The sequence below is a fragment of the Cetorhinus maximus genome, chromosome 11, assembly GCF_964194155.1.
Source record: "Cetorhinus maximus chromosome 11, sCetMax3.hap1.1, whole genome shotgun sequence".
NCBI classification, from domain to species: domain Eukaryota; kingdom Metazoa; phylum Chordata; class Chondrichthyes; order Lamniformes; family Cetorhinidae; genus Cetorhinus; species Cetorhinus maximus.
In genome coordinates this window covers 96,208,689-96,232,227 of record NC_135889.1, presented here as the reverse complement: position 1 = coordinate 96,232,227, position 23,539 = coordinate 96,208,689, and the positions used below count along the sequence as shown (strand labels likewise).

At 44.4% G+C, this 23,539-nt stretch overlaps 1 protein-coding gene across 1 annotated transcript in view; it reads left to right on the top strand.

Annotated features, from left to right (window-relative positions):
* The window catches only part of LOC144686788 (low-density lipoprotein receptor-related protein 1-like), a 1,926,687-nt gene that overhangs the window by 1,581,265 nt on the left and 321,883 nt on the right, over positions 1-23,539 (top strand). The window contains exons 50-51 of the mRNA XM_078552493.1: positions 11,988-12,110; positions 19,013-19,132. Coding sequence (XP_078408619.1) covers positions 11,988-12,110; positions 19,013-19,132 — 243 coding nt within the window. The remainder of the gene's footprint in view (positions 1-11,987; positions 12,111-19,012; positions 19,133-23,539) is intronic.

Below are 23,539 nucleotides of genomic sequence, written 5' to 3'. Positions count from 1 at the left end.
GGAGGGTGCCACTGCCATACAGCAGGACCCCGAAAGCAGGCCGGGGCCCTCCAAGTTTCAGCCCTCCAAAAGATGCCAGCCAAAGTCATCTCAGACAGGGTGTCACAGTCAGCAGGCTGCCTCCATCTCTGCTGTGGATGTCCAGGGAGCACCAAGACGTAGCGGCAGGTTTAAGAAAGTTAGGTAAAAGTAGTTGCACAGCCTGGGCATGGGTGTTGATCACTTGCACTTACTGTTCACGATTGTCATATTGTCAATAAACCCGTAAGAATGTCTCCCTGCCTGTGGCTCCTTGTTCTGATGAGCAGTGTTCCTGTCACTCAGATTTGAAACCTTTCTGCACAAGATAAAAGGCAGGTGTCTCAGTCCAGGGCCTCTTCCCTTTGTTCTGTGCAGCCTTCAGACCAAAGTGATGGTCCAGCTGCACACTCCCTGGAAACATTACTGATGCCTGCACCTTGGTGGTGCTGGTCATTGCTGCCAGAATGTAGTGGGCAGGCTCCACAGAGTTGTCTCATTCTCCCTGTGTGCTCTCAGCACCTTTCAGGTGGGTCTGGCACCCAAGACGTCTGTCATTGGGAAATTGTTGGAATCCATTATTAAGAATTAGTAATGGGGCATTTGGAAAGTCAAAATACAATCCATCAGAGTCAGCATGGTTTTATGAAGAGTAAATCCTGTTTGACTAATTTGCTAGAGTTCTTTGAGGATGTGACAAGCAAAGTGGATAATGGGGATCCTGTAGATGTAGTATATCTGGACTTCCAGAAGGCCTTTGATAAGGTGCCGCACAAAAGATTAATACACAAGATAAGATCACAATGAATTAGGGGTAATATATTAGCTTGGATAGAGGATTGGCTAACCAACAGAAAGCAGAGAGTCGGGATAAATGGGTCTTTTTCTGGATGGCAAGATATAACTAATGGGGTGCCACAGGGTCCGGTCCTTGAGCCCCAACTATTTACGATCTATATCAACGACTTGGATTCAGGGATAGAAGGTACTATAGCTAAATTTGCAGATGACGCCAAAATAGGTGGGAAAGTAAGTTACAATGAAGAAATAAGAAATTTACAAATGGATATTAACAGGTTAGGTGAATGGGCCAAAATTTGGCAGATGGAGTTTAATGTGGATAAATGTGAGATTATCCATTTTGGTCGGAAGAATAAAAAGGCGACTTATTATTTAACTGGAGAGAAACTTCAGAATGCTTTAATGCAGAAGGATCTGGGTGTCCTCATGCATGAATCGCTGAAAGCTAGTATACAGGTACAGCAGGTAATAAGGAAGGCAATGGAATTTTGGCATTTATTGCTAAAGGAATAGAGTATAAAAATAGGGAAGTGTTGTTGCAACTGTACAAGGCATTGGTGAGACTGCATCTGGAGTACTGTGCACAGTTTTGATCCCCTTACTTGAGGAAGGATGTAGTTGCATTGGAGGCGGTTCAGAGGAGGTTCACTAGATTGATTCCAGAGATGTGGGGCTTGTCTTATGAGGAGAGATTGAGCAGTTTAGGCCTATACTCGCTAGAGTTTCGAAGGATGAGAGGAGATCTAATTGAGGTATATAAGATGCTAAAGGGGATAGGCAAAGTAGACGTGGAGCAGATGTTTCCCCTTGTGTGGCATTCTAGAATGAGAGGCCATAGTTTTAGGCTAAGGGGTGGTAGATTTAAATCAGAGATGAGGAGGAATTACTTTTCTCAAAGGTTTGTGAATCTGTGGAATTCACTACCTCAGAGTGCAATGGATGCCGAGACGCTGAATAAATTTAAGGAGGAGATAGACAGATTTTTAATTAGTACCGGGGTGAAAGGTTATGGGGAGAGGACGGGAAATTGGAGTTGAGGCCGAAATTAGATCAGCCATGATCGTATTGAATGGCGGGGCAGGCTCGAGGGGCTGAATTGCCTACTCCTGCTCCTAGTTCTTATGTTCATATCACACCAGCATCTGAGACCAGTGATGTTGTGCATCAGCTCCTGAAGGGCTGAGGTGCTGAAGGTGGACACTGCATCAGATATGTCAAAATTTCATGGCCGCATCTCTGAGATAGCTCTGATCATGGAGTGTAAGCGAGCTGCCCTTGGCCAGGCAGGAGTCAGATATTCTCAGAGGCTATGCAAAGGTCTATGGAGTGTCCTCACTGCATGTCATCATCCTCCTGCGATCGAGCGACTATTAGGGCCACCACCACATCTCCATGGCAGGAGCATTCCCACAGAGGGTATTGGCACTGCAGTAAGCCAGACTGGAGCCAAACGTTCACAACTGCGATGTGAGTACCTACGGGAGCCTCATCCCTGTCATCATCACTACCGAGGACCTCCTTACCCCCTCATCCCCATCGGCTTCCTCCTCATCGGAGGAGACTTGCAGCTCCTCCATCTCCTCCTCAGCCAGCTCCTCCCCCCATTGCAGCGCCAGGTTGTAAAGGGCATAGCAGACGACGACAATGCATGACATCCTCTGCAGACTGTATTGCAGGGTTCCACTAGAACGGTCCAGGCACCGGAACCACATCTTTGGCATCCCAATGGTCTGCTCCACCAAGTTGCAAGCTGCAGCATGAGCCTCATTATAGTGTCGCTCTGCTGCAGTCTGAGGCTGCCGCACGGGTGTCATCAGCCACAGCCTCTGTGGGTAGCCTTTGTCCCCAAGGAGCCAACCCTGCAGCCTCTGTGGACCCTGAAAGACTGCAGGGAATTGTGAGCGATTCAGGATGTAGGTGTCGTGCACAATCCCTGGAAACCATGCGCATACCTGCAGGATGCATTTCTGGTGGCTGTATACCGGCTGCATGTTCAGTGAGTGGAAGCCCTTGCGGTTGTTGAAGATGGAGACCTGAGCACCACATGAGTGCAGTCAGTTGCACCCTGCACCTGTGGGAATCTCGAGATCAGGGCGAATCCAAAGGGCCTTGTATCCTGACTGTCCCGGTCCTGGGTGAAATGCACAAAGTTGTGTGCCATGGAGAAGAAGGCATCCGTGACCTCATGGATGCATTTGTGGGTGGAGGATTGTGAAATCCCACAGAGGTCACCTGTGGAGCCCTGAAAGGAGCCACTGTCATCGAAATTGAGCGCCGCGGTCACTTTCACAGCCACTGGCAGTGCATATCCTCCATGTCCCCTTGGCACCAAGTCTGCAGTAAGTGGCAGATGTGAATCAACTGGTCCCCAGACATGTGCAGCCGTCAGTGACACTGGTTCTCAGTCATCTGCAGGAATGGCAGGTGACATTTATAGACCCTGAGTGTCACTAGGCGCCGACCAGCCATGGCTCGCTGTTGCTTCTGGGCAGCCTGTGCGGGAGCCCCTGCTGCCCCTTCTTCATGAGGTTGCTGCTCCTGCTTTTGCACAGCCAGCTGCCTCAGTCACTCTCTCCTCCATCTTCTGCCCTCTCAGTAGGTCTTCAGGCATACAGCTAGGTCACCAGGATCCATGATCCTGACGTGGTCCTCCTGCAGCATGAAAGAGAGAGAAACGTGGTTATCATGGCTGTACTTAGCACCTTTCCTGGCCCTGTGTGACCGAGTGTCTTTGAAATACTGTGGCTCTGTTTACTGTCTGATGCTGAGCCCTTAGTTTTTAAAAGCATATTTTGTTGCATGTTGTAACTATTACTATATAATGTCAGATGAAGGCAAAATCAATGTGGGTGACTGTCATTCCAATATTCCCTCCCTTGTCATAGGTGCCTTGTTTAATGTCTCCTAGGAACCTTTGACTGAAACTCAGGATGACACATGAACATGAGTTCAGCTGCTTTCACTCAGTGGCTAGCTCATGCAGTGTTGCAATACCATAAGAAAGAGCTCACTTATTTGTCACATGCAGTTGGTTAAGGGTGGAATTTTCCATGCCCACTGGCAGTGGGCATGACAGATGACGTGCGCAGACAACGTGGCGCGATCGGTTTCACAACAGCGAGAAGGCAGGTCGCGATCGTCTGCTCAGCCCGCCAATGGTGGGGCACATTTCCCACCAACGGTCGTTGGGTAGCTCATTGTAATAAATCAGCATATCATTAAAAGGCCATCCTGCCAGACTCTTGGACCCCTGCCGGATCATCTGTCCATGTTGACGGGAAAGTCAGGCTCATGCTGCTACTCATCATCTTCCACATATCTAGCAGCTATGAGGGCTTCCCAACTGTGCCTGCCTTGTCTAGCCAGTGCGATGGCCTCATCCCTGTCATTGTTGCCTCCGAGGATCTCCTCACACTCATCCCCATCGGCGTCCTCCTCATCGGAGGAGACATGCAGTTCCTCCATCTCCTCCTCAGCCAGCTCGTCTCACCGTTGGAACACCAGGTTGTAAAGGGTGCAGCAGACGGCGACAATGCATGACACCCACTGCGGTGTACATTGCAGGGCTCCAGCAGACCAGTCTAGGACCCGGAACCTCATCTTCAACATCCCAAAGGTCTGCTCCACCATCATCTTCCACAAATCTAGCAGCCATGAGGGCCTCCCAAGTGTGCGTGCCTTGTCTAGCCAGTGTGAGGGCCTCATCCCCATCATCGTTGCCTCCGAGGACCTTCTCACACTCATCCCCATTGACACTGCCGACATGAAGTGAGGTGACCCTCACATTGCATTTGTGAACGTTTGACTCCAGCCTGGCTTATGGCATAGTGAGTACCCTCTGTGAGAATGTTCCTGTCATGGAGATGCAGTGGAGGCCTTAATAGTTGCTCAATTGCAGGAGGATGATGATGACATGCAGTGAGGACACTCCATAAATCTTCACACAGGCTCTGAGAATGTCAGACTTCTGTCTTGCCAAGAGCAGCTAACCGGCGATCAATTATCAGGATCATCGTAGAGACGCAGCCAAGAAACTTTAGAGGCATCTGATGCTTTGTCCGCTTTCAGCACCTGAGTCCTTCAGGAACTGGAGCACTGTGTCAGTGGCCACAGATGCTGAAGAGATGGGGCACAGCCCCTCCGTAAAGGTGCTGAGAGCACGCCGAGAGAATGAGAGAACTCTGTAGCGCCTGCCTACTACATTCTGGCAGCAATGACCAGCATCGCCGAGGTGCAGGCATCAGTAATGTTTCCAAGGAGTTTGCGGCCAGACCATCGCTTTGGTCTGAAGGCTGCACAAAGCACAGGGAAGAGGCCCTGGACTGAGACACCCGCCTTTTATCTTGTGCAGAAAGGTTTCACATCTGAGTGACAAGAACACTGGTCATCAGGAGTCATAGACAGAGAGACATCCTTAGGAGTTTATCAACAATAGTGAACAGTATGTACAAGTGATGAACACCTGTGCCCAGGCTGTGCAACTATCCTGGTTCCCGCTGATCAAATGTAACTTGTTAAGTCCATGTTTAAAATGTGTACAGTTTCCTACTCAAAAGAGTTAATTCTCCTTAACTGTCCTAACTCTGCCGTTATATCTTGTGTCTCCACAGTGGAGGTGGAGGCAGCCTGCTAACTGCGACACCCTGTCTGTGATGACTTAGGTGGGCGTCCTCTGGAGGGCCGAGACTTGAAGAGCCCTGGACTGCATTTAGGGTCCTGCTGTGTGGCAGTAGCACCCTCCTTGGCCTGTGAAGCTGGATCTGTGGAGGTCACAGGAAGAGGGGAGTCAGATGGGCCGGTCACTCACAGAGTCACCTGGGTGGATGGGCCTGGAGTGTGCACCTGCTGATCCTCCTCCCTATGGTTGCCTGCAGACCCCTGGCTGACTCCTTAAGGGAAGGGGTAGCTGGAGTGAGACCACACTGCCCCGCATCCCCCTCGTGTACACACCGTTGTAGGCCAACTATGGCGTCAGCAATGAAGTTCAGCCCCCCTTGCAATGCAGGAGCGACATCCTGGACCAAGATCTCCATGGCGGCCACCATCCTGCCAGTGTTGACCTCGGTGCATTGGCATGCTGGCACTATCACCTCAAGCTGATGGCGGATGGACTCCTCCATCGTGCCTTGCAATCTGAGGAGTGCAGTGGACATCCCTTCCTGCTGTTCCCGAGCTTGCCTTTGCAGCTCCAGCAATTGTGACTTGACCGAGTCCAGAGGCTCGTCACCTTACTCGGACTCAGCAACGATCTGGCCTCCAGCAGTCCTCCGAATGCTGGGGACCTGGGAAGTCCTTGTCGCTGCCTGCTGTGGATCAGATAGTGTGATGTGCTCACCAGATTGTGATCCTGGGGCTACTCTAAACCTTGGTCCCACTGAGGTGTGTGTCTCTGCGCTAGTGGAGGGTGTGGGTGCGCGCTGTGATGGAATTTCGAGAAGGGAGCCTTCAGATTCCCCTTCGGAGGTTTTGTTCGGGTCTTGATTGGAGGCCCTGGGTCATGGACTCTGTCGGTTGTTTCCCAGATGTGCCTGCAAGAAGAGATAGTTAGCATGGCAGTGGCCTGTGAAATAGGACACATTGTTCACCATATGGTTGCCTGATAGATGTTGCATTGCTGGATCCTAACTTGGTAGAGCAGCGCTGACCGCACCGTCAGCACAGGACCGGACCAGATCCTCACTGGCCAGCTGGATGGCTCTGTTTTCAAAGTCCGTGAGGACCTAGCTTTTGGGCATTCTGCCACCGGTCTGCGACCTCTCTCTCTCTCTTGTGTGCCAGCTTGTCCTGCATGGGTAGAGACGGAGAAAGTGTAAGCAAGACGCCTACCGGGCCAGATGATAAGTATGCCTGGCCTGTGCTGGTGGTGAGTGGCCCCATGGACAGGCTGAGGACAATGAAGGTGTGTGTGAGAGAGTGAATGGTGATGTCCCTTGAACTTGCAGTGAGTGAGGGCCCTGTGGATGTGTGTTGGGCTTGTGAGTGTGTGAGTTGAGAGCAATGAAAAGAGTGACTTACCCTGGGGAAATGGCAGGGATCATTCATCCTCTTGCGGCACTGGCTGGCTGTACTCTTCTGAAGGGCATTGACACTGACCACTGCTGCCACCACCTCCCAAGCTGGATTGGTGATGTTGCTGCCCATTCTGTGGCCAGAGTGATGGTACAAGGCATCCCGGCTGCCCTACACAGCACCCAGCAGTCGCTCAAGGAACCCATCATTAAACCAGGGGGATGTGGTCTTTTTTCCTTTGCTGGCCATGTCTCCTGGGCAGCAGTGGTGAGCTGGTAGCAATGAGTGGTATGCTGGCGGCTACCTTTTAAACATGGCGGCCAGCGTGATGCAACAGCGGGGTGATGGCCGGAGGGCGAATGAGAGCCTACCCACCATGGAAATGGTGTGTTTCCCAGGAATGTATAAATAATATGGTGGGTTTGGGATGATAAGGCGTGAAAACCCGTCATCGCCGTCGGCGGGTAGGATGCCATTTTGCCTGTCCGGTACCACATTTGGGAAAATTCCACCCAATGTTTCCGATTTTTTGATTACTGCACTTTTGATGGAAAGCCAATGTGGAAATCTTCCTGATTTTCATCTTAACAGGCCTGGCAATATATTCCGTTCCTAGGTGAAATGGACAGGAAAAGGGGACAGCGGTCCACTGCGCTATGCTGCTGTAGGTTGCCAGGGAAGATGGGAGGGAGGAGGGAGGGGGGCAGGGTGCTTTCTCAGTGGGTTACCCAATTAAGGCCTACGCTTGCAGTGTAGTCCCAGCAGTGCTGTAGGTTTATGAGGCAGGAATAGATGTTCCTGGTCCACCAGACTCAGATTCCTTCAAATGCATTAGTGGGGTAGCCAGCTAGGAGCATCTTAAAGAGCGGTAGTTGGATTTGCATTATGACCATCCTCAGTTTGGAGGATGCAAGTGAGGCTCAAGAGCAAGGAGAAAAGGAACTCCACCAGAGGTAAGCAACCAATTACTTCTTTTAGCATGATATTCAGCACCGGGCCAAGCATACAGCTACAGCTTTCTTTGGTCTGCAGCTGTGTTCCTATTCCTACGTTTTGTTTCTAGTGCATAGCCCTGCCACGGAGAAGACTTACACTGGGTGGAGGGGTGGGGACACAAGCCCATGACAGCAACATCAGACATAGAGGCCTTGCCAAAAAAAAATAGGACATTAGGCATGTCCAGAACCCAGCACACATGAGGGAGGTAGGGAAATATACCCCCACAACGTCAGCTGTGGCTCAGTTGGTAGCACTTTTGTGTCTGAGTCAGAAGATCCTGGGTTCAAGTTCTACTCCAGGGCATGAGCACAAAAGTCTATGCTGACATACCAGTGTAGTACTGATGGAGTGCTGTACTCAGCGATACCATCTTTCAGATGAGACCTTAACCAAGGTCCCATCTGAATGCTCAGATGGAAGTAAAAGATGCCAAGACACTATATTGAAGAAGAGCAGGGGAGTTATCCCTGGTGTCCTAGTCAATATTTATTCCTTAGTCATCCTCATATAAAACAGGTTACCTGGTCATTATCACATTGCTGTTTGTGGGAGATTGCTGAATGCAAATTTTCTGCTGTGTTTCCTACATTACAACAATGACTGGACTTCAAAAGTACTTCACCAGCTGTAAAGCATTTAGAGACGTCTGGTTGTTGTAAAAAATGAGATATAAATGCAAATCTTTCTTTTTTCTCCTGTGTCAATCCTATTGGGACAAAAAAGGGCATTAATTCGGTAGTTACATAGTCATGATTGCAATTAGCCCCTAGGATGGAATTTTCCACCCTCATAGTGGCACAGTTTGGCATTGGTAAAATCGGGCCCTATGGTGGTGCTGTGCCCATTGCCTACCCACCTCCGCTGTAAATATACCTTCAGCAGGAGAGGCATTGGGTGGCCCAATACCATGGGCTAATTGAGACCCTTAAATGGCTAATTAATGACCATTAAGGGCCAGCGTCTGCCACATCTGGGACTTTACCCGTGGGACCAGGGCCAAGTATTTACCTGGCAGCCTCATTATTGGGTTGGGGAAGGATGCTTCCTGTTTGGGAACCCTATGCCCAACTCAGGAACCCCCAGCGGTAGTTCCTCCATTCCACCCCCCTCCCCCACAACCCCCGCCCCTCGCTACCAGCACCACCTCCCATGTTACATGCTCCCGGCTATCTGGTTGGATAGCAGCTCTCAGAGTTGGGACTTCCTCCCTGATGGGGATGGAAGTCCCACCTCAAACCAATAAAAGGCCCGTTAGCTATTAAATTGCTGTGGGGCAAACTGGGCTCACCCCTACTTTTTCAGCTGAGGCACGGTACCAAGGCCTCCACATAAAATTCTAGTATTAGAATAGAAGTGGTTGACATATTTAGATCTTTCCAATAGCTTCATGAATTTAAGTTCAAAAGCACGACAATTTGTACAATGGGCCTACCTTCACGACTCATGTGATACTGTTTCCTCATAAGGGTATTTCTAGTTTTAAGTATCTTTATCACCCCTGCTGTCACTCTTGATTATAATTTGTGATAAAAGGGGAAACATGCCAGCAACAAAATGCTTCAATAAAATTAAATAAAACCATATAATTTAAGCACTTCAATCATAACAAAGCAAAGTCTGCCATTTCACAATCAACATTAAATCCACGAGATGGTTTCTGGCAAATCTAGTCGAATCGTGCTCTGAATGGAGAGCAATATTTGAAAGGAATGTGGACCAGGGAATCGACACTGTATTGTTTTAGTCGTGTTTTCAGCTATTGTAGCTGAACTCTCTTATGGAAACATGGGACCAGAAAATTTATCCCTTGATTCCTAATATCACAAATCATTGTACACAAGTGCAAGGTTAAGAAGAATGCCTATCCTCCATTTTTAAAATTTCCTTTATCTGTTCTTTTTTTAAAAACATACCTGCTATTTTTGTTAGGGGCTTACTTTAATACTTTCAGGGCAATCAGGTAGAGTCAACATGGCTTTGTGAAAGGGAAATCACATTTCACCAATTTATTGGAGTTCTTTGAAGGAGTCACATGTGCTGTGGATGAAGGGGCACCAGTGGATGTACTCTACTTAGATTTTCAGAAGGCATTTGATGAAGTGCCACATCAAAGGTTATTGCAGAAAATAAAAGCTCATGGTGTAGGGGGTAACATATTGTCATGGATAGAAGATTGGCGAACAGGAAACGGAGAGTTGGCATAAATGGGTCTTTTTTTTGGTTAGCAGGATGTGATGAGTGGTATGCCATAAGGATCAATGCTGGGGCCTCAACATTTTAAAATTTATATAAATGACTTGGATGATGGGACCGAAGGAACGGTTGCTAAATTTGCTGATGGCACAAAGATAAGTAGGATAGTAAATTGTGAAGAGGATGTAAGGAGGCTACAAAGTGACATAGTTAGCTTAAGTGAGCGGGCAAAGATCTGGCAAATAGAGTATAAAGTAGGGAAATGTGAAATTGTTCATTTTGGAAGGAAGAATAAAAAATAAGCTTATTATCTAAATGGTGAGAGATTGCAGAACTCTAATATTCAGAGGGATCTGGGGTTCTAGTGCATGAATCACAAAAGGTTAGTATGCAGGTACAGCAGGTAATTAGGAAAGCTAATGGAATGTTATCATTTATTGTGAAGGGAATTGTTTATACAAGTAGGGAGGTTCTCCTTCAGTTGTACAGGACATTGATGAGATCACATCTGGAGTACTGTGTACAGTACTGGTCTCCTTATTTAAAGAAAGATGTAAATGCATTAGAAGCAGTTCAGAGAGAAGATTTACCAGACTAATACCAGGAATGGGCAGGTTGACTGATGAGGAAAGGCTGGACAGGTTAGGCTTGTATGCACTGGAATTTAGAAGAGTAAAAGGCAACTTAATTGAAACCTTTAAGGATCTGACGGGTCTTGACAGGGTGGTTGTGGAGAGGTTATTTCCTCTTGTGGCAGAATCTAGAACTAGGGGTTGCTGTTTAAAAATAAAGGGTCGCTCATTTAAGACAGAGATGAGGGTTTTTTTTTCTCTCAGATGGTTGTGAGCCTTTGGAACTCACTTCCTCAAAAGGCAGTGAAAGCAGAGTCTTTGAATATTAGCTAGATAGATTCTCAATTAACAAGAGGGTGAAAGGTTATTGAGGATAGACAGGAATGTGAGGCTGAGGTTACATTCAGATCGGCCATGATCTTATTGAATGGCGGAGCAGGTTCGAGGGGCCGAGTGGCATACACCTGCTTCTAATTCGTATATCATATATCCGTACTTCATAGAACTGACACATGGACCCAACTGGACCCATGCATTCACCATACTCAAAGGTTAGGGAGGAAAGGACAATGATGATTTTCTCTATGACACCTTTTACATTGCCCATGGATTTGCAAGGCATCCCCTGGGAGGTAGAGCAGAGCTTGTATCTGTAGTGGTGTAGGCCCAATGAACTGAAGTGACTGAGGTGGGAGGAGCATTCTTAGCCTCCACTTCATAGAAAATTTATGGCACAGAGGGAGGTTGTTTGGCCCGTTGTATCTATGCTTTAGTTTCCTGGCAATGTGGCCTGAGACAGCCAAACTCAGGAGTGTTCCAAGAAGCTGGCAAAGTGATCGTACTGGCAGCAAGCCAAAGAGGATCCTAAAAATGGATGTCCAAATTTTCATTAAGTACCCACTGTATCTCTGGAACTTGGAACTTTCTGAGCATCATCCAGGCTTACACCTGTGGGCCTCTCCAGTAATTGTCCACTTTCTCCTTCCATTTCCTGGTACAAAAGCCCATCTGTGCCAGGTCTGTGCTAGCCATTCAGTTTGGGCTGTATAAATGAACCAATGGACCAAATTCAGCTACTGCTAACTTCTGACAGAAACGGCACATTTCAGGCTCATTGTGCCTGCATAGCATCAGAACAGAGAGCACTAGGAAAGTCAACTGCAACACCTCCGAAACGTGATCCAGTGCCAATGAAGAATCTCTACTCAAGTCATTAACTAATCTTATTTCTTTCAGTTGTTGATACATCTCAGTTTTATTCTTTATTTATTTGTGTTTTTGTCAGTTGGATTCAATTATTTAAATGTGGTTGAGTGCTGTGTATTATCTTCTCCAAAGAATAGTTGTAAGATTTCTGAAATACTGAATAATACCTTGTGTTGATTTTTATTTTAGCTCACCACAAACTCAAATGCAAAGAGCACTACTTTGCATGTCCAAATGGGAGATGCATTCCAGCTTTTTGGATATGTGATAAAGAAGAAGATTGTGAAGATGGCACAGATGAATCCCATTGTGGTATCTAATCCTTTATACTAACTACACTAATCCTTTGTTGGGTGTTGGCCTTGGCTCAGTAGCACTCTTGCCTCTGAGTCAAAAGATCATCGGTTCAAGCCAAACCCCAGCGACTTGATCTGATAATCTAGGCTGGCAATTTACTGCAGTACTGAAGGTGAGAGGTGCAGTCCTTTGGATGAGATGTTTAACTGATACCCTATCTTCACTGGATATAAAATATGCGATACCATAATATGAAGAAGATCTGGGGAGTCCTCCTTTGGTCATAATGACCAAAATCTTCTGATATAGGGAGAGGACTCCATCTCAACTTACTTCACTGATACACCTCAGGACCCTGAGGAAGTCTTGAAGTACGCACTTCCACAAAATTTACGTTGAAGTTTTCGAGTTCTGATTGCTAGTTTTACCTGCCCAGATTGCTTTGTGATTCCATTGATAGAGGGAGTAATTGGCCAGAACCATGGAGACTTGGGTTGTCCTTACCCTGGTTTTTACACGGATTTACTTAGAGATTTTCATAGCATGTGTCAAACCAGCAAAATTCTTAAGTAAATCAGCTGGAATGTCAAAGCACTCCAGAACCCACAGTAATGTTCAGCCCCTGTCCTGGTAATGAATGTTCACCCCACCTCCTGACAATATTAACACAGCACCACCCCACCCCCCACAACATCTGGGCAACATTCCCCTCCCTGACCCTGGACAGTGCTCACCCCCCTCGTGCACCCCCTCTCCCAACTCACATTCTGAACCCCTGCCTCCTGCCTGCTGCCTGGCCGATATTGGAAGAGTCAGCACAGTCAGGGAGTGCAGGCAGTTGGAGGGCGGGGGGCAAAGCGGGGTGTTTGAGCATTTTTGTTTTTTCATGGGGTGAGGGGGGGTGAACACTGCTGAAGGCGAGAGAGGGTGTGTGTTCAATGTTGTGTGAATATTTTCAGGGGTAGGGGTTGTTGAACATTGCCGAGGGGTGAGGGAGGGAGTGAACAATTTCAGGGGTGAGAGAGGGGGGTGAACGGTGTCAGGGGTGAGGAACGTTCGAACATATGAATTAGGAACAGGAGTAGGCCATTCGGCCCCTCAAGCTGATCTGATTCTGGCCTCAACTCCACTTTCCCACCTACCCACAATTAGCTTTGACTCCCTTGTTAGTTAAGAATCTATCTACCTCTGCCTTAAAAATATTTATTGACCCTGTCTCCACCGCTCTCCAAGGAAGAAAATTCCAAAGATTCACGACCCTCTGTGAGTATTTTCATCTCCGAATAAATGGGAGACCCCTTATTTTTAAACTGTCCCTTAGCTCTAACCTCTCCCTCAAAAGGAAACATCCTCTCAGCATCCACCCTGTAAAGTCCCCTCAGGATCTTACATGTTTCGATAAGATCACTTTTCAATCTTTTAAATTCCAATGGATACAGGCCTAGCTTGTCCAACCTTTCCTCATATGGTAACCCCCCACCATCCCAGGTATCAGTTGAGTGAACCTTCTTTGAACTGCTTCTAACACATTTATGTCCTTTCTTAAAGAAGGAGACCAAAACTGTATACAGTACTCCCAGATATGGTCTCACCAATGCCCTGTACAACTGTAGCCAAAACATCCCTACATTTATATTCCATTCCCCTTACAATAAATGACAACATTCCATTTGCTTTCCTAATCACTTGTTGTACCTGCATACTAACTTTTTTCGATTCATTTACCATGATACCCAGATCCCTCTGTACCTCAGAGATAGAAACATACGAATTAGGAGCAGGCCACTCAGCCCCTTGAGCTTGCTCTGCCATTCAGTAAGGTCATGGCTGATCTGATTGTCACCTCAATTCCACATTCCCACCTACCCCCGATAACCTTTCACCCCCTGGCTTATCAAGAATCTATCTAGTTCTGCCTTAAAAATATTCAAAGACTCTGCTTCTACCGCCTTTTGAGGAAGAGAGTTCCAAAGACTCACGATCCTCTAAGAAAAAAATTCCACCTCGTCTCCGTCTTAAATGCATGACCCCTTATTTTTAAAGTGTCGCCTAGTTGTAGTCTCGCCCACAAAGAGAAACGTCCACTCAGCATCCGCTCTGTCAATTCCCCTCAGGATCTTATATGTTTCAATAAGATCACTTCACAATCTTCTAAACTCCAATGGATTCAGGCCCAGCCTGTCCAACCTTTCCTCATAAGATAACACCACCCCCCACCACGACCATCCCAGGTATCAGTCGAGTGAACCTTCTCTGAACTGCTTCTAATGCATTTATATCCTTTCTTAAATAGGGAGACCAAAACTGCACACAGTATTCCAAATATGGTCTCACCAATACCTTGTACAACTGTAGCAAAACATCCTTACTTTTATATTCCACTCCCTTTACAATAAATGACAAATTCCATTTGCCTTCCTAATCACTTCTTGTACCTGCATACTAACTTTTTGTGATTCATGTACCAGGATACCCAGTTCTGTAATCTCTCACCATTTAAATAATATCTTACCTATCTTTGAGTCATCAGCAAATTTAGCAACCATACTTTTAGTCCCTTCATCCAAGTTATTGATATAAATTGCAAATAGTTGAGACCCCAGCACTGTTCCCTGTGTCATTTCACTCGTCACATCTTGCCTCCTCCTAAATGACCCATGTATGCCTACTCTGAGTTTCCTGTAAGCTAACTAATCCTCTATCCATGTTAATATGCCACCCCTTACACCATGAGCCCTTATTTTGCAAAGTAACCTTTGATGTTGTACCTTGTCAAATCCCTTCTGGAAATCCAAGTACAGCACATTCACAGGTTCCCCATTATCCACATTGCTTGTTACTTCCTCAAAGAACACGACTGAATTAGTCAAACATGATTTATCTTTGACAAAACCATGTTGAATCTGCCTGATTGCATTGAAATTTTTTAAGTGCCCCACTATAACCTCCTTAATAATAAATTCCAGCAATTTCCCTATGGCAGATGTTAAGCTAACTTGCCTGTAGTTTCCTGCTTTCTGTCTCCCACCCTTTCTTGAATAGTGGAGTCACATTTGCTATTTTCCAATCTGTTGGGACGTTTCCAGAATCTAAGGAATTTTGGAAAATTAAAACCAATTCATCTATTATCTCAGCAGCCACTTCTTTTCAGACTCTAGGATGAAGTTCATCAGGATCTGCAGATTTGTCAGCTTTTCGTCCTAATAATTTTCTTAGTACCCTTTCCCTAGTGATTGTAATTGTTTTAAGTTCCTCCCTTTCATCTCCTGATTCGTAATTATTTCTGGTATGTTATTTCTATCCTCTACAGTGAAGTTAGATGCAAAATATCTGTTCAATTCATCTGCCATTTCCTTATCTTTCATTATTAATTTGCCATGCTCACTGTCTAGAAGGCCAACGCTTACTTTACTTACTCATTTCCTTTTTAAATATGCGTAGAAACTCTTACTATCTATTCTATATTTCTAGCTAGCTTTCTCTCATGCTCTAATTTCTCCCTCCTTATTAATCTTTTAGTCATTCTTTGCTGTTATTTATACACTGTCCAATCTTCTGACCTGCCACTCATCTTTGCAGAATTGTGTCCTTTTTCTTTCAATTTGATATGATCTACAGCCGTGACTAATTAAGGAAGATAGCGTGCCCTTTCTTTAGGGTCTTTCTTTCTCATTGGAATGTATCTTTTCTGAGTATTCTGAAGTATCTCCTTAAATATTTGCCATCTTCACTGACCTACCTCTTAGCCTACCTTCCCAGTTCACTTTAGCCAGCTCTGTCTTCATACCTCAGAATTGCACTTATTTAAGTTTAAAACACTAGGCTTAGATCCATCCCTCTCCCCGTCAAACTGAATGTAAAATTCAATCAGATTATGATCACTGCTACCTAGGGGTGCCTTCACTATGAGGTAATGCATTAATCCTGTCTCATTGTACATTACTAGATCTAGTAAAGCCTGCTCTCTGGTTGGTGTTATAATGTGCTTCTCTAAGAACCTGTCTCAAAAGCACGCTATGAACTCATCATCCAGGCTACCTTTGCAAATCTGACCCATTCAATCTATGTGTAGATTAAAATCACCCATGATTATCACCATACTTTTCTGACAACCCCTTATTATTTCTTCCTGTATACCCCGTCCTACTGCCTGGTTTCTGTTAGGGGGCCTATAAACCAGCCCCACAAGTGACTTCTTACCTTTACTATTTCTCTTCTCTACCCAAATTGATTCTACATCTTGATCTCCAGAACGAAGGTAATCTCTTTCTATTGTACCAATATCATCCTTAATTAACAGAGCAACCCCTTCAACTTTTCTTAGTTTCCTGTCCTTCCTACATGTCATGTATCCTTGAATATTGAGCTCCTAGTCTTTGTCATCCTGCAGCCATGTCTCTGTAATGTCTATCAGATCATAGATATTTATTTTTATATGTGCTGTCAATTCATCTGTTTTGTTACAAATGCTTCATGCATTCAGATACAGAGACTTTAGTTCTGTCATTTTACTATTTTTATAACTTCTAGCCTTATGTGCTGGTGAACTCATAAATTTGTGCACTCTGTCCCATCCTGCCATGCTCTAATCATCATTTCCCTTATACTTACCTTGCCCTCTTGCCTTGTCTTCTCTATTCAATTTAGCACATCTTCCCAAACTTGATCCCGCACCCCCACTGTTTAACTTAATGCCCTCTCTACCGTCTGAGTTATAAGACTCTCCAGAACTCTCGTCCCAGCTTAGTTCAAATGAAGACTGTCCCAAAGGTACAGCTCCCACTTTCCCCAGTACTGGTGCCAGTGCCCCATGAATCAAAACCCATTTCCCCCACACCAATCTTTCTGCCAAGCATTTAACTTTATAATCTTATTTACCCTATGCCCATTTGTTTGTGACTCAGGTAGTAATCCAGAGATTATTACCCTTGAGGTTCTGCATTTTAATTTAGCCCCTAGCTGCCAATACTCCCTCAGCAGAACCTCTTTCCTAGTTCTACCGATGCTGGGGTACCTACGTGGACCATGATTGCTGGATCCTCCCGCTCCCGCTGCAAGTTCCTCTCCAGCCTAGAGCAGACATCCCGAATCCTGGCACTGGACAGGGAACACAACCATCTGGATTCTTGCTGCCTATACAGTCCCCAGCTACCACTACATTCCTATCAACTGCCCTCCATTGAATGGCTTCTTGTACCATGGTGCCATTGTCGGTTTGCTCATCCACTCTGCAGCCCCCACTTTCACCCACACAGGCTGTAAGACACTCAAACCCATTAAACAATTGCAAAGGCTGAGACTTCTCCACTCCTACCTTCTGGGTCCCATACCTGAATGAACATTATGAACACAAGGTGAGAGAGGAGGGGTGAACATTGTCGAGAGGTGCAGGAGGGAGGTGAACATTGTTGAAGGGTGAGAGAAGGGTTGACAATTTCAGGGGTGAGAAAGTAGGGGTAAACACTGTTGGCGGATGAGGGGGTCAACATTCTGGAGGGCGAGGGGGAAGGGTGAACAATTTTGGAGGTGAGAGACGTCTCAACATTTTCAGGGGTGAGGGAGGGGGGGTGAACAATTTTGGGATTGAGAGTGGGGGCTGAGCATTGTGAGGGGTGAGGGAGGGTGGTGAACAGTTTTGGGGGTGAAGAAGGGGCTTGAACATTGTTAGAGGTGAGGAAGGGGGTGAACATTGTCAGGGGGTGAGGAGGCGTAAGCACTATCACTGGGGTCAGGCTGTGCAGTTTCAGAGGTTGACAGCTCCATTTAAAACAATGTAATTCAATGAACCAAAGACAGATATTAAGGGGCATGTCTTCAGCCTGGAATTACATCCGAAAATTTGCCTTCCAACTGTGTTCACCCCTGCATCCATGCTGGAGCCGGCATCAGAAGGTGCAAAGCCTCCAGTGTAAAATGTTGGTGGGCAGATTAAATCAGAGTCAGAGTTGAATTTTTATGCTAACCAGATTATCTGGGACATTGTCTCTCTCAACCGAGATCACTTAAAGTCAGATTATCTATAAATTGTCACATTGCTGGTTTTGGGGCCTTGCTGTGCATGAATACTTCCTATGTTACAACTTTAAAGAAGTATTTCATTGGCCGCAAAGTCCTTTGGGATGTCCTGAGGTCTCGAAAGACACAATATAAATACAAGGTTATTTTCCTTTTACATCAGTGAATCTTAACCTTGGCTCCTTTAATGTCTCAATATAATCACAAGATATCTCTCTGGCATATTGATAGACAGCTTTAAAACAATGTGCATACAATTTTGGATTATTAACTAATAGTGTAGTTTGTCATTTTATTCCTGTAAATTCTGTTCTTGAAACAAATACTTCAGATCAGGTGACTATGAATCAGTCATTTTATTATTTTTAACATATTGCACTTTCAAGGTCTAACACACTATGATAAACTCAGTAGTTCTATGAAACTTTACAGTTCTTGCTTCAGAATCCAAGTAAGTATTTAACTTTGTCCCTTATGCAAAGTTCAGATTTCCTAGATAGACAGGAACATTATAGAAGAACATGACATGGAAAAATTATGGCCAAATGGATAAGACCATCTTTGAAAATTTATGGTGCATTCCATTCAGCACTGAAACTATTTGCCTTTGAGACAATGGCTTTTAATATTGACAAGGTAGCAAGAAGACAGGAAGTTTTGAATCTATTAACTAAACAGCCATATTCAAGAGGCATAAATTTTACCACATGAATTACAGTGCTTCAAAATGATAATTTAATGATCATGAAAGTAAGTCTTAAACCATTTTTTATTTGTGACAGATAGATAGATTCAGGCTCAGTGGTGCATAGATTATGAAGGATATGTGCAACACTAATTGAGTTCAATCTAGCAAAGCATTAAATGGATATTAACATTTCATTTTTTTTTTTTGTTCATAGATTCATTTTGTACATGGGATCAGTTTGAATGCCCAAATCACAAGTGCATCTCTAATCGCTGGGTCTGTGACGGCACGGATGATTGCCGGGATGGTGCTGATGAAGTCGACTCTCTCTGCGGTAGGTTTTTGGTTAGGAATTAGATAACAGTAATGAATCCTGGAAATGCTTGTGGTTAATGATATCAGCCCACATGTAACTGCACTTAGAACTCTTGTTGTTTAGATTTTATAAATATACTGTGTGGTTAACCAAATGCAGCCTTGAAATGTAACCTCAGCGTCATATTCAGATATTTGGTTCTTGTAAGTTTTATTTTGACCCTTCTGCATACTGCTTCCAAATCCTATGAATATCAAACACAAATATGAAATTGGGGAGTACCATTTTGTTTTCAACTCTAGCCCAATGCTATGGGTAACAAATTCTCGAGCCCATTCTCGAACACCAAAACTGTGGAAGGTCAGGACTTACAATCACTGTTGTATCCTGGAGCGAACTTCATGCCAAATTCTGGGGCTATTTAGATATTCAGGGTGGATGGCTTGTGGATATGCAACAGAGGAAATTCTGAACTAGGGGAATTAGATTTCCTTTGCAGCCATAGAAGTAATGTTAAAATGTAAAATAACTCCCTAGCTGGAAAAGCATGATCTTTCAAAAGATAAAAACAAAAATACCTGGAAAAACTCAGCAGGTCTGGCAGCATCTGCAGAGAGGAGCACAGTTAATGTTTCGAGTCCGTATGACTCTTCAACAGAACTAAGGAAAAATAGAAAAGAGGTGAAATATAAGCTGGTTTAAGGAGGGGGGGGGGGGGGGGGGGGGGGGGGACAGGTAGAGCTGGATAGAGGGCCAGTGATAGGTGGAGATAGCCAAAAGATGTCATAGACAAAAGGACAAAGAGGTGTTGAAGGTGGTGATATTATCTAAGGAATGTGATTAAAGGTGACATTAAGGGTAGAAAGCAGGACGAGCAAGGTACAGATAGCCCTAGTGGGGTTGGGGTGGGGGGAAGGGATCGAAGTAGGCTAAAAGGTAGAGATAAAACAATGGATGGAAATACATTTAAAAATAATGGAAATAGGTGCGAAAAGAAAAATCTATATAAATTATTGGAAAAAAGGGGGATAGGAAAGGGGTGGGGATGGAGGAGAGAGTTCATGATCTAAAATTGTTGAACTCAATATTCAGTCCGGAAGGCTGTAAAGTGCCTAGTCGGAAGATGAGGTGCTGTTCCTCCAGTTTGCGTTGAGCTTCACTGGAACAATGCAGCAGGCCAAGGACGGACATGTGGGCATGAGAGCAGGGTGGAGTGTTGAAATGGCAAGCGACAGGGAGGTCTGGGTAATGCTTGCGGACAGACCGAAGGTGTTCCGCAAAGTGGTCACCCAGTCTGCGTTTGGTCTCTCCAATGTAGAGGAAACATCTTTCAAAAGATGTCTGGAATATTCATCAAGCAGGGCTTCAACTGAACCGAGGGAAGGGTGCAGTTGGTGGAATTCCCACCAAAAAATAGCCCCAGATATGTCTGAAAGCGTCCACACCCCCTCCCACCCGCCCCTGCCCTTCCAGTCAGGCCACAGGTGCATGTGACAGATAACCTGGCATAATCAGTTTCCCCACCGAATTCCTACCCCTCTGCAAGTGACCTGCTTGCTTCTTTATTTATCTATTATGCAAAATGGAACTATTTGGTTTGGTTGGAGAACAGGTAAGCTGTCCCATGTTTGGAATGTTCACATTGAAAACATAACAATACCAAGCACTCATCGTATAGATTTCTGTAGATTTGGCACTCTGTCACCAACTTCGAAGTGCAGTGTAAGCCCATTCATTAGGCAGCATCATTGCATTTTGCAGTAACATTTCCATTGCATAAACATTTTATTCAGACACAAGGATTGAGGAAATGTGCTATGGATATGTATATAGGTGAGAGAAAACAAAGAATTTGTTTCACCTGTAACTCTCAATAGCTAAGTGGCCTTAATTCAATTGATTCATTTAGGCCAATTATCAATTGACATTTGCATCCTATCTAATTGCACTGTTACGGATCTGAGGAAACTTGGAACACAAACATGTTAAGTGAAAATGCTAAAGTGGTGGTGTCATAGCCTTTTATTTTCTTAGTGTTTTCGACATATACTTTAAAGTGATCCTTGAAATAACTGTGTTTTCCTCTTGCATTTTGGACTGTATACAATTTTGGTTGAGCCCGGTAGTCAAGGGACACAAAGTCATCACCTAATCGTATAACAAGAAAGGAACTCTGGTCCTGTATCTCTATTGCATATTGACACTATAGATAAAAGCAATCTATCCCCACTCTATAGTCTAGATTCAGCAGTAGTAAGACCTGGTTGTGCAATGCCTGTTTATTGTCTTATCATTTGATTTTTGTTTCCATTTCCACTCTATTCTACTTTACTGAAAAATTTTGCATTTCTTTTATATTTTTCATTATATTCCGTTGGCTTTGTTCTTTTTCACCTTTAAGGCCCTGATCATCTACCCCATCAATGAGAAGAAAACTAACTTCTAATATTGTCCTAGTTTAAAGCCAAGGATGATAAATGGGCAGCAAATAAGACATTAAGATTAGTTTTGGGTTGCTCCAGCATAGAAATAATGGATGTAATGTCCCCTTCTGTGCAGTAGATTTCTAAGGTTCATTTACTGGCTTGTAAGATACAACAGTTTGAAGTTTGGAATATGCGCATTCGGCATTGATTTCACTGTAGCATATAACCAAGAGGAAAGAATAACATAATTTGCTGGTAACAATTCATTCCAATTCCCAATCTCTAAGGGGATCTCAATCGAGATTTTATGAGCGCTGCCTCCTTATGTTAGAGCCAGTGTGTTAAGGCTTCTTTTTATGGTTTCTGGCAAATTCACATCTCTTTGGTGTATCACTGCCACCTACTGTATCGGAGGAAGATGTGCAATGAAAATAAAAAAAACTAAATTCTGTGTGCTAATCCTGTGAAATATAAAACAAGACAACACGACTTTACTTTATAAATATCCCAATACCCAAACCTAACTGCTAAAATAATAGCCACCTATCACTATATACCCTTCTGTTGCAAATTAGGCTGCATAGTTCCCCTTTCAGCTGCAGACTTAGTACAGTATAATAAAACATGCTCCACCGATTCCAGGAATCCTTCCCCACACTCCTGACACAAATCATCAACATGTTTTTCTATTACATACAGAGACTTATTTAACTGACAGTGCCCAATCCTAATCCTGTTCACAATCACCTCATCCCTTCTACACTTCCCAGTGAATTTACTAGATAACATCACGTTGTTTTAAATCTGATATAAATGTCTTCCTTTCTCACCCATGTCCACTTTTGTTGCCACAATGCATATACTTCACCCTTAATAATAAATTTAATTTCCGTCTTCCCTAATGAAATCTCAGTATCTGAAATCAAGCGATTTATAGAACTTTTAGCCAATGAATCTGCTGCCTCATTCCCTACCACACCTTCGTGTGCCAGTATCAATAAAAAACTCACCACAATACCCAACTGTTGTATTTTATACAATAAATGAAAAATTTCAAAAATAAAATCCTGTCTGGATTCAGAAAAACAAGGTTGGATAGAGACCAATGCTGATGACAAATCTGAACAAATGACGACTCTCAATGGCTTTACCTCCACTACCCATGCTAAAGCCAACATGATTACCATCAACTCAACTGAAAATACTGATAAATTGTCAGGTAACTTTTTCGCAATCCTAACGTTAAATTCAGGAATAAAAATTGCTGAACCTGTCCTTCCTGTCCTAGGATCCTTAGAACAATCAGTATAAAGTTAAATATAGGCAAACCAATTCTTATCTATATATTCCTTTCCAAACTAGACAAATTAAAACCTATATACTATTTCCTTTTAAGTGTGTCCAGTACTGCAAAATCAACCTCTGGATATTGAAAGTAACAGGGTGGAACTACTGACCAGCATGCGTGTATGCTTACATTAAAAACTTGCAGACCCAACTCTTCCACTAAATCACTTCCTTTTTTCCCCAAAAAAACCCCCCTTATTTGCAATTTGTGTTCCCAACTCTCTTGAAGGACACATTTGGTTAAATGATTGTCTTTCTGCCCTACCAAGCCCACCCAATAACTCAAATCCATCCACCTTCTCCTCAATCCAAGAGGCATTTCTCCATTCTCCAGCTGTGGAGCTATTATTGGAGAAGAGATAAAAGCACCAGGACAAATTCTCAATGCTTGAGACTGAATTACATCCAATTTATACAATAAAGTTTTAGCCGTTGGTCCACATGCCTGGCATCCATAGTCAATCACTGGTCGTTGCTTGATATATTCTTAATAAAGTTCCCTTATCCACTCCCCAATCATATCCAGCAATACATCTCATACATAAATTAATCACTTTTTTACACTTAATGACTATTCTTTCAATATGAATTTTCTATGTTTGAGTGCAATCAAACTAAATCCCTAAAAACTTAAACACCTTTACCACCTCAA